The following is an 11786-nucleotide window of genomic DNA, read 5'->3' as shown; positions in this document are numbered from 1 at the left end:
AGTTAAGTTGAAGTTCAGCATGATAGCTTCCTCATCTGTATTTGGAGTTTTTGGACACAGAAAGGTGGAAAGGTCAGAAGTATTTTTCCCCATACGAATCATAAAGCTCCAGGTTCCACTATCAAAGGATAAAGGAACAACAAATCCCAGAACATGCCCACCAGGGAAAACAGGTTCCAAAAGAAGAAGAAGAAAAAGAAAAATAAAGAAAAGAATCGAGTTTTGCAAGTAACCATATTACAGTACTAAGCTAGCCTTAACAGAGAGCAACCAACATCCCGCAGAGCACACGGCTCAACAGCTTAAGGGAAAGGTGAGAAGTTGAGTTTTTCATGAACGAATCCACGGAAAAGAAGGAGAATAAGTACACAAGTCAGACATTAACTAGTTGCGAGATCATACATTGACGCGGTAGTGATCACCATGCTCGTGATCTCGCAGCCACTTTGGCTGTTGGGTGTGGTTGTGGACGTGGATGTGAACCTCGTGAGCAACATAATTGAGCTCTCTCTGCTTGCTGGCATCCAATTGACCAAAATCACGGCCACTTAGCAGCTTCACTTTCCATCTTCCATTTCACCTTCCCCTGAATTCGTCACACCGTTGGTCTTTGCAGCTCGAGCTCATACGTTACAGTCAGTGACCTCTTACTGGAAGATCAAGGTGACATCCATCTTCGTTGTGCTCTCGGTTCAGTGAAATTCCCATCTCTGAATCAGTTCCTGTATCCAGTCCATCTGATGATCAACCACTCAGACATTAAAGCTGCTACAGATTGTGCAGGGTATATCGTTCAATGGGGTGCTTCAGCTCCAAGCCGGATGACGCCAGTGCCATTAGGAGGCGACCGGCGAGCATCGGCGAGGTGGCCGTGTTTGTGCCCGGGTTGCGGGTCCCCGAGCCCTTGGAGCTGCCTCCGCCACCGCTCACCGACAGCCTGCCGAGGAGGCTCACCGAGCGTCTGGCGTTGTCGAGGGGCCGGATCGCGGCCATGGCCGCTCGCGAGGCGCTGGCCGTGACCAGGCCCCGGAGACGCGCCATCACACAGCATGGTTCGCCTGATCAGCAGCTAAGTGTTTTTCTGAAACCGGTGACTGACAGTCTGAATTTTGGTGCTTGCAGGTGGCTCCACGTCAGCTGATCTTGTGCAGGCTCTGGAGGAGTACTTGCCAGTTGTTCTAGGAATGACAAAAGATGGTAATAACTCAACATTTTAAATCTCTACCGCTTGATCCATGATTGAGATACGTACTTGAATAAGTTGAGACAAATTCTGTACCCGGCATGTTGAACTCTTTACAGGGAGCCAGTTGGAAGATAAGATACAGTACTCATGGATGAACCAGGAAGATGATGCAGAGGTCTGCACTGCATCCACCCTACTATCCAATCATGTCTATACATTTTGCATTTTCTTCAGTGAACAATCTGTCTTTGTGGTGGCAGGAAACGGCATTAACCAGTGCCTGGTACGAGGTGCTGTCAGTGCTGCACATGATGGCGATGTTGCGTTTATCCCAAGCAAATTCGCTGCTCCTTCCCAAGACATCACTCGAGGGGTACCACACCAAAGTATCTGAAGGTCCGTATTTCGACTATGTATTAACAAACTCAATTGAACCTCACTGCTGCTGCGCTGCTTCTGTGCTGCGAATATATCAGCTACAATTCTGAATGTGTGTACTTTTTAGAGAACAAGCGAGCTTCAGTGGAGATATTCCTCAAGGCAGCCGGGCACCTAGAGTGCGCCATGCAGCATGTTCTTCCCAGGATGTCGCCTGAAAAGAGGTAGTCATGAGGAGCAACGCTGTTCCATGGTTCCGGTTTTTTTTCTCTCAGTTATTGTTCGCTACCTGACTGCCGTTTCGTGTAGGAAAGGTCTTCCTGTGGACTTGTCTGAAGGTGTCCTGAAAGCTACCTGCATGCAAGCCCTTGGTCAGGTAACGATGCTTTTGTGTTTCTTCTACTTGTTGGACTGTAAGTAGTTCGGAGAGATCACATGATTCATCATGGTGCAAGTAAGTTGGCATGCAGTTGATATGTCGGCTTCTCGGTTGGTTCATCAATCATGCTATGTGTGTGTTTGCCAGGCGATCGATGTTCAACTTGGGCTGGCGATCGACAGCCCAAAGGCCACCCTGGCAGTAAAAAGGAGGCTGGCATGTGAGATGGTCAAGTGCTGGCAGCAGGTAGGTATCATTGAGATTCATTTTACCTATTGTTCTTTTCCTTGTATTTGTACAATCAAATCATATATAAATGCCAGAGTTCTGCTTATGTATGCAATGTGCAGATATCTATACTCTTCATCCTCACATAAGAATATTTAGTTTCATTAAAAAAAAATAGAAAAAATCATAATATGCACAAACCTGTTGATTTCATCTGCAGGCACATGAAAGCATTGCGGACCTACCCCTGCTCGACGGCTGGGGCGAGAAGCACAGACTCTTCATCAAGTGGAAGCACATGGAAGCAAAAGTATATATGCAGACCTTCTTTTTTCATATCTCTGATGTCTGAAACGATAATAAAATGACTGAATTTCTAATGACTTAACAAAAAAAGGTAATACTATCATGCAGGCCGCGGCGTACTACTACCATGGGCTGATCCTGGACGAGGGCAACAGCGAGAAGTCTCACCGGGCGGCCGTGGCGGCACTGCAGTCCGCGGAGGAGTTCCTGAAGGAGAGCCGAGCCGCCAGCGAGGAGTTCCATGCCGCATCCCCTGTTTCAAAGTAATCTGTAAATCCATCACCATGCTTTCATTCATGCACACATCATGAGACAAGACCCACTGCTATATATGATCAGTATTAATTTATCTTGTGAGATTGATGCTAGCCATCTATGTGTATGTATGTTTTGATGTTGTTGCTGAATTTTGCTGCAGGAGCCCAGTGTTGTGGGGATCGATGAAGTACCTACACGACAAGATCCACAAGGACTCCTCCTGCAAAGTCCGCATCAACAAGGACCTCTACAGCAACATCGACAGGACGACTCATGAGACGGCGGCGCCAGAGCTGCCGGACTTCGCAGTGGCTCTCAAGCCGGAGGACTATCGGCTTCCTCGCACAGACGCTGCTTCTGTAAATGACTAGCTACTAGGGCATGCATGTATGCAAGTCTTTTATTCGCTAGATATACGGAGTAGTAATTAATCGGACATGTACCTTGGATGGATGGATGGATGGATGATTAATTTGTGAATCAAATCGAATGGTGACCTGAAACATACATTCATACACTCTATTTGGAACCATACACTCTGAAAAGTCCAATCACAGAACGGAATAACGTTCTAGCTCGAAATTCAACTGGTTGGCCAGGATTAATTCGACATTATGCAATTGCAAGATAGCTGTCGACAATATGCAGGATATCCCCAATATGCAGTAGCAGCAAATTCATGGCCCACTTCAAGCATCGCCAAAACTTGCCGTTGCTAAACAACAGATTGTTTCTGCAACATCATGCCCCGCGACCATATGAATCTATCTGAAGCAACAGCGATTGCCGTATCCTCCTTCGATCAGGTTTGTGAGTAATCGGGTACAGGCACAAAAGGAATGCAAGTGGGGCGGCTTACTTCTCGGCGCCGGTGGCGGAGGGTAGAGGAATGAACGAGCCTTCGGGTTTGGCAGGAGGTTGGCGATGTCGAAGCCATGAGCCATGAGGAAGAGGAGGCGCCTGAGCAATGAGGAAGAGGAGGTTGTCGGCGTCGGAGTGGTAGTCCCCACCACCCACTCCGTCCATCCTCCTCCCGGTCGCCTCTCTCTCTCTCTCGGTCGGCGTGTGATTCACCGGACACGTGGTAGAAGAACCGGAGATACATCTTGCACGGCGACCTGGGACAGCAGGATGGGCGCGGCGTCGCGCCGAGCCGAGCCGCCGCCGGCGACCGACCTCGGTGTCCAGGCGGTGAAGCTGATTGGGCCGCTTTGGACGAACCATCTCTCACACAGTAGGCCTGCAGGTACCTCACAGCCCAATTAAAGAAACAATAAGCAGCCCATCTAGTGTCACAGCTAAGTATTTCTTTTCTTCTAGTACCAATTTTCTGCGGAAATAAAATCACCAGATAAAAAAAGGATTGTAGGTGGGAGGTATGGATCCCCTGCCTCTTATAAGATGCATCTACGAGACCTTCTCCACCGACAGCCTCAATAGCGCTTCCAGTATTTTAATTGTAGTGTTGGTCACATTTTGGGCAAACATAGACGAGCCCAATAATGTGAAGGCACAATTTGGAGCAAAATACAAGCGTCAGTGACTCCGTGCTGGCCCCAACGCTCATGGAACTGGATGGGCGTGCCGGATCCTCATGTCACGTAGTATTTTGAGTGTGGGGCCATCCTGTTAGCGGCATAGTGGCGGTTCGTGCTTTCACGAGACACCTTGGATACATTCGGAAGTGGTTTGGCGACTTAAATGGATGTGTCGGTTCCCCACGCGAAGATGCCTAAGAAAACACCGCTGTAATTGCACGCACCGGCCCTATCATTCATTTATAGCACCCTCGCCGTACTCGCCTCCACACCTCCGCCGCACTCACTGCAATGCATGTGTGTGCTCACCACCACATACTCCAATTTGAGACACAACGGATGCACGCCATTTGCATCAACATAGTCATTTGCATCAATGATCGCCACCATTTCCAACAAAATATATTAATAGTTTCAACATTGGGAAATCACCATGAAATTAATTGGGAGCGGATTTTAGAATCATTTGCAACAATAATCATGAACGCTTGCACCAATAAAAATTAATAAATCCAACATTAGAAATTTCACATTATAGAACCTTTGCAACTACTTGCGCCCCCACTATCAGCGATCCAACATGCGTCCTCTGATACGGGGCGACCTTCGGTCTCCACCGCATCATGTGCGTCAACGCCGACACGTCACGCAAAGGTGAATCTTCTCCTTTATGCGTGCCTACAATTGTCTCTCATTAATGGTATGCTACTTCATCCTCCTTTCATATGACCATGATAGGAACACATTGCCAAGTACGGAGGAAGTGGACGACACCATGGAGGCTCGAGGACTCTAGGCCGAGGTCGCGGAAGCATGGAAGAGAACGTCGAGGATAAGGAGACGCGCCAGGAAGACCGGCACTGCCGCCCCGCCACCACGCCTGAGGACGACGGCACTGCCGCCCTACATGCGCCGGCCCTATCGCCCTACCTGTGCTGGCCCTGACGCCCCACTGCAAATAGCATCAAATCTGAACCCTTTATCCCTTTGTATGCCTAAACTACCCCTCCTTTAGTGGTTCCCTATATATAGGCTCCCACCTCCCCCTTCATTAGGAAGACATAACTTGAGTGAGAACTTGGCTTATGCCTCCACCATCCCTCCGGGATTAGGGAAACCCCCTCCTCTTTTAGACACAAATCTATGAGTTGTATCAAGGCACTCCTTATATGATTTATCTTTCGCACTTGTGATTCTACCGCGGTCTCTCACACGTGTGACTCCATAGATCGTATATCGGTCTTTCTCTCGGGGATTCTACCTCGTGTCTCTCCTTGAGGGATTCTATCGTGATAGTGGTTCAGTCTATCGGGAGTAAACCGGAATTGTATCGGGTTGTGTTGCGTGCGTTCGTCGTGTTCTTCGCCGTGTTCTTCGTGTTCATCCCTCACCCCCTTCTTGTTCTTGGTCAATTCGTGAGATCGGGCAACCCACGTGGCCTTAGGCCGCATCATCCTCCACTTGTGGTTGTGATAGGAGAAAGAAACCTCGAGGATATTGGAAGGGGAACAACGCATGACTAGGGCAGCGGGGATGGTCGTGGCGGATGGCAGGGCTCGCGGTGGGCTTCTGAGATTTAAATGGTGATGCAGCGTTCCGTTGGGAGGCAATGGTGAACGAGGAGGAAGGGGAAGAGCATGAGGTGGTGTAAACTATCTCTCTACCTTTTTCGATAGTGGGGAGGCAATGGTGAACGAGGAGGAAGGAGACTGGAAGGTTTTTAATAAGGCAGGCTTGCTCTGCGTAATAGAAGTTGTTCAAAAAAAATCTCTCTACCTTTTTCAAAATAACTAAAATTTTGATACCGGATAAGGTTGTTTCGCTTTTACGGTGCGCCTGCTATGACCTATTTATGGCGGTACTGGTGAGAATGTGACTCTTCATAGGATGGTAGTGGCAGCAGTCCCTCTAATGACAATGGCATACTCTAGTGAGGAGATCTTCGGTCGGCAAGACCAAAATTTCAATAACACCAACAACTACCTTGAATTTCAAGGCAACCCTTGTAACCTAGACGTCATTGTGGCCTGGCATCGGCAAACTCCTGGACCGTATCGACAACAAGGGCATATCCCTTGTGAATCATGTGGTGTTGGATGGTTGCACCAATCTAGATGCTCAACGACAAGAAGGCGGTGGGCAGCCTCTACTCAAAGGCAGTAAGCACCAATGAAGATACAAGAACGCCAAAACTTGTGCAATAAAGTGATTTTTTAGATTTTGAAACATCAATGAATGTCATTGTTGTATTAGAAAATATTCAATTGAAATATCTATACCACATTACAGTTTTTGCACCAGAAGCAAAATTCTCTAAATTATATATGACATATCGTCCTTTTTTTTGCGAGGGACATATTGTTCTTTGAAGCTTGTATATTTTGGTCATAGCAAACCAGTTGGGCACTATATATGCAGATAACTTAATTGATGTTGCACTAAACATTGCTGCGAAAACTAAAAGGTTCACCTCTAGCAGACAATGCAGGTTGGTCGATTTGTAGCAATAAAAACGCAACCATCTTCCTAAATAACATTGGCTGTCTTTCAATCATACGTCAAATATCTTTTGTCAGTTCAGTTTGTAATATTTCAATTGGTGGCTCCCAGCTCTTTCCCATGGGAGAAGTCAGAAGTGCCATCAAGCCTTTCCCTGATTAAATCAGGAAGCCTTCCCAAGATGATCCATGTCTGGTTCAGAGACATTCAGCGATGTTTGCTATACACCTTTTCCATTGTACGAAATGGCTTTATAGTCTGAAATTTGTGATGCAGAACACAGCAACTTCAGTAAACGCTGAAGATGCAGGACAGAAGAGGCCTGACGTGTGTATACGGAAGAAAACTCCCTCTGGATGATAACAAAAGTTATCAGCGCATAACAGGATAAGCAATTTCCGAAAAAATAAATTTTGCTACTCGTTATATTTATTTTTTTACAAGTTTTGGTACATCCAAAGTTGCTATCAAGTCAACAAGATTATAGAACAGTATCATGATATCCTGCATACTTATGCTTGGTTTTAAATCAGATCTGCAAATATTTGGTGGAATAGGACATCTAAAACATTGTAAACAAAGGATTCTTTCCAGAATCGATCCAGAAACCTTTTTGTCTGAGGAATTCGTGCCCGTGGTATGGATGACAAATAAAGATGAAATTATGTGATAAATGTAAACGGGGGTATAGTAACAGGAAGCTCCTGGTATGGGAGCAGCCAGTGTCGCAAAAACCCGTTCCCTGCTCGCTGTCTGCCAATCCAACGAGAAACAAGGCCAGTAAAATAGACCAAGCATCAGATACCTCATGGCATATCAATCTAAACATTAAAGAATGGAGCATAAACATATTGCAATCTCTCAGCCGAAAGATGGTGATTGTTGTTGAGATAATCACAGAGGAACTCAGCACAATTAAACGACTTCATCACCGATTGCAACCAACGAATAAAAAAGCGAATCCAGCAAACAGAGAGGGGAGGAAACGAAGGGGGTGGGGGAGATCAGATGGTAGTGCATGTTGTTTCTCATCATCTGGAGATGCAGAGATTTGGTTATGGATAGGTTTTTCCTCATTTCAACCCCACAGAAATAACAACTAGACGAGGAAACAACAATGGAAAATAGTAGAAAAATGGAGAGGAAGAATCCCTGTTCTTCTTTCGGAGAGACGGCTTCGGATGTGGAACGGTGGATTGTTCGATTTATATAGGCGGCGTCTAGGGTTGTACTGTATTACACATTGCACGGGCACCTCGCCAGACAGGTGACGGGCTTGGTGGGCCGGGCTTGGACCGCACTGTTCTGACTCACGAACGATGTGCAACCAGGGACAGGGTAATATCGTCATCTAAAAAAAACCAGGGTAAGCTCAAAAAAAAAACAGGGTAATATCTTGGACAACTACCACGCCATATTGGTTCGAAGTTAGAAAAAAATTGTGTGCAAAAAGGGTGTTGGTAGTGGCCATGGCACGTGATGACGCGATGAGGATGAGTGGGATACTACCAACAAATAAGTAGTTTAACTTGGACACTTGTAAGGAGTGTTAAAACCAACTTGATAAGATTTTTGCTACTTATCTATCGAGTGATTACTTTCGTTGTCAGTCTAATTTGTCACCCTCCGCTCGCACGCAGCGATGTGTGCTATCGATACGTCAATGCACGCGAGTTGTCCCGGTTTTTATTTGTGTTCCTCATCTCCTTATCCCAGGGTTGTTTGGACCGGGTTTTTTTCTGTCGATGTCTATTTCGATTTCCTGTCACATATTACCCTGTTGGGCGGAGAGAAAGAGAGGACAAGAGAGGGGTGGTGGATGGAGGTCGGGAAGAGGGGTTAGTGGTGAGTATCTGAGCTCTGACGAGAAGGAGCTCTTCGTCGCGGTGGGATGAGGATGGCGCGGGATGGGGCGTTTTGTTGTTGAGCTCGTGGAGGCGGAGGCACGTGGAGGGGAAGTATGAGTCACCATCTGTAGCCCTAGGCGTCGGCAAACGCACCACCTCGGCCCCGCCCCGCCCCGCTAGACCACCACCGGCCGCATCTGCAGACCCATGGAGCCAGCAGCGACATGGTTAAATGGTGAACGACGAGCTGGTTAGTAGATTGTTGGATGATGAAAGCAGTGCCCGTGTGTTTGTATTCTTGTGTATGTGGTGTATCCCTATCGTAGTGTATTTTTCATTGATACATCTCTATTCGCAGTGATGAATGGAGAGTGACTAAGAGATTTTTGTTGCTGGTTTTTGTAGATGACATCTCAATCTAGGATGAGATGCACCAGTATGTAGATGAGATGCTAGGCTCGATGTGACGAAGGTGGGATTTGTCGGATAGGAGCTATCTTTGTCAGCGATGACATCTCAATCTAAGGATGAGCTGCATCAATATGTAGATGAGGTGCTTGGCGTCGCCCTCTAGGCAAAAATATTCCCGAGCGGAGTCTCCATGGGGTGCGGTAGATAGGGTGCCCCTGAAGGACGACACCCGGCACCACCGCCGATGGGTGACCCTTTACCCGCTTCCCTAGCTTGTGGGGGGCTAGCGAAATCTAGGGTTCGGCGAGCCCCGGAGCGGGTTGCCTTCCCGCTCTGAGGTGGCGACAATTCGTCCGAATCGGTGGAGTCGATACATGCTTGTGGTTGACCAAGAGGCCCGATGAAACATGACTTGCTTGCGCCCCTACCTAGCGCACCAGATATCGTGTCGTAGATTACGACACAGGGGAATGGAGCTCCCCTTTTGGTTCAACGGGGGCGCAGAGCACGACAAGCTTGATCTGTGAGCGAGACAAAGAACACGAGCACAAAGAGATTGATGAGCGTAGATTGCACACCGTTGGGGAACCCCAAGAGGAAGGTATGATGAGCACAGTAGCAAGTTTTCCCTCAGTAAGAAACCAAGATTTAATCGACTAGTAGGAGAAATGAGTGACTTCTGAAGGTGTTGCTAGCTGACTTGTGGCAGGGCGCACTATCGGCGTCAGCAACAACGTGGAACCTGCACACAACACAACCAAAATACTTTGCCCCAACTTACAGTGAGGTTGTCAATCTCACCGATTTTGCTGGAAACAAAGAATTAACCGTATAGTGTGGAAAGAGATGTTTGTTTGCAGTGGAATTAAAGAGAATAATGCTTGCATTAAGTAAACAGAACATGATGATTTTATCAGTGTAAAAGAAAGGATCGGGGTCCATAGTTCACTAGAGGTGTCTCTCCATAACGATAAATAACATGCTGGGTGAACGAATTACAGTTGTGCAATTGACAGAATAAAGACCATACATGACAAGATAATTACCATGAGATTCATTTGGGCATTACAACATAATACATAGACCATAATCCAACTGCGTATATGATTAATAATCCACCTTCCGGTTATCATCCGAACCCCTTTCAGTATTAAGTTGCAAGCAACAGATTTCGCATTAAGCAATATGTGTAAAGTAAACAATAGAATTATCCTTAGACAAAGCATTATTGTTTTATCCCTAGTAGCAACAGCACATCTATAATCTTAGAAGTTATTGTCACTCTTCCAGATTACTAGAGGCATGAACCCACTATCGAGCATAAATACTCCCTCTTGGAGTTACAAGCAAATACTTGGCCAAAGCATAAATACGAGATGCTCCTTATAGGTTCTACTTCTACATAAGGAGGATTAACAACTATTTTCCGATTTTGACTCGGCAAAGGACTCATCGGTGAAGCCAATGGTCCTAGACCGAGATTTTCCGCGTTAGCACCCTGATCATTAGTTGTGTTTTTACCAGAATTAACATACTCGATTGCAGCCTTATAGACTTGTTGATTAGAATCATTAATATGCAAATCCATAACGGCTAACTGATTGGAATAAAACATGCTAGTACTTATAGATGTGTGATGCATGTAAAATGCATACATGAACTTTGCACTTTATTGCAGCATATTACTACATATTTGCATCTTATATAATGTTATTCTCATGTTTTATGATGTTTTAGAAGATTATATAAACAATCTTCCCTCCTTCGGTTCTAATTATATCTGGTAGAAAACGCCACTTTTTAGTGTATTTAACATTACACGAGCTACGTGACTCCAAAAAGGGCAAGGTCAGGGGCCATGCTTAGGAATTTTTGAGACGAACAAAATGAGCTAAAGTGGGCCACTAGGAGGTTAACAGGATGGGAAAAAGAGGGGGTGTCGCACTGATATCTACGCACGCTTCTATTCTTGTAGACAGTGTTGGGCCTCCAGGTGTAGATGTTTGTAGAATAGCAGCAAATTTCCCTTAAGTGGATCACCCAAGGTTTATCGAACTTAGAGAGATAGAGGTCAAAGATATCCCTCTCAAGCAACCCTGCAATTATGATACAAGAAGTCTTTTGTGTCCCCAACACACCCAATACACTTGTCAGGTGTATAGGTGCACTAGTTTGATGAAGAGATAGTGAAATGCAAGTAATATGGATGATTATGAGTGGTAATTGCAATCTGAAATAAAAATGGCAGCAAGCAAACATGTAGCAGAACTGGTTGTAAACGGTGTTTCAATATTTGGAAACAAGGCCTAGGGATCATACTTTCACTAGTGGACACTCTCAACAATGATACCATAATTTAATACATATATATTATCACTTCACTACGCTACTGTTAACCACTCTCCGGTTTGATAATAAACACAAATTCACTGCGTAGGGATGCATAAGCACTCCTTAAAGTTCGCATTCCCAATCTATCACTACAAGAAAAGTTGCCATGGCCGACGAAGTTGAAGTCGCGTCGTGGTTGCTGGTGTACCATGGCCGACGATTTTGGTCCCTCCGTGGTGCATGTCAAAACTTTTTTTTTCTCGTTTTTGAGGCCACCTAGCCCGACGAAAGCGGCCAAAACGTCGCGTATGGTGGCCCGGGACGTGGTGCATCGCGAATTCTCGGGTTCGCCGGCCGAGTCAACGCAAATCCGCACCGCCGAGGGATGTAGGGCCCGGATGGCAGCCTCTCCGGCATTGTTTTTT

The 11786-nt window shown here is 46.2% G+C and overlaps 1 protein-coding gene and 3 non-coding genes across 8 annotated transcripts; 1 reads left to right on the top strand and 3 right to left on the bottom strand.

The window, feature by feature from the left end:
* The first annotated feature begins 295 nt into the window (after positions 1-295).
* Positions 296-3252, top strand: LOC124698524. 5 transcript variants are annotated; one of them, XM_047231013.1, is made up of 12 exons: positions 300-486; positions 617-663; positions 775-1052; positions 1123-1197; positions 1303-1361; positions 1447-1582; positions 1692-1788; positions 1874-1940; positions 2091-2189; positions 2392-2481; positions 2586-2740; positions 2896-3252. In XM_047231013.1, the coding sequence occupies exons 3-12, from the start codon at positions 797-799 to the stop codon at positions 3104-3106; spliced, it is 1245 nt and encodes a 414-aa protein (XP_047086969.1). In that variant the 5' UTR covers positions 300-486; positions 617-663; positions 775-796; the 3' UTR covers positions 3107-3252. The 5 variants fall into 5 exon arrangements, with proteins under 5 accessions (XP_047086970.1, XP_047086969.1, XP_047086968.1 ...); XM_047231012.1 differs by having other exon boundaries at positions 300-663; positions 784-1052; XM_047231010.1 differs by having other exon boundaries at positions 300-690; positions 784-1052.
* Positions 3253-7443: 4191 nt separating this feature from the next.
* LOC124704993 lies at positions 7444-7589 on the bottom strand. Its single transcript, XR_007003845.1, has one exon. It is a non-coding gene; the product is annotated as a small nucleolar RNA F1/F2/snoR5a (small nucleolar RNA).
* A 35-nt stretch (positions 7590-7624) lies between these two features.
* LOC124704829 lies at positions 7625-7712 on the bottom strand. Its single transcript, XR_007003708.1, has one exon. It is a non-coding gene; the product is annotated as a small nucleolar RNA Z196/R39/R59 family (small nucleolar RNA).
* Positions 7713-7770: 58 nt separating this feature from the next.
* On the bottom strand, positions 7771-7856 carry LOC124704824. Its single transcript, XR_007003703.1, has one exon. It is a non-coding gene; the product is annotated as a small nucleolar RNA Z195/SNORD33/SNORD32 family (small nucleolar RNA).
* Between the last annotated feature and the right edge of the window lie 3930 nt (positions 7857-11786).

This window comes from Lolium rigidum, chromosome 3, assembly GCF_022539505.1.
Source record: "Lolium rigidum isolate FL_2022 chromosome 3, APGP_CSIRO_Lrig_0.1, whole genome shotgun sequence".
Lineage (NCBI taxonomy): Eukaryota > Viridiplantae > Streptophyta > Magnoliopsida > Poales > Poaceae > Lolium > Lolium rigidum.
This window is presented reverse-complemented; position numbering and strand designations above follow the sequence as displayed.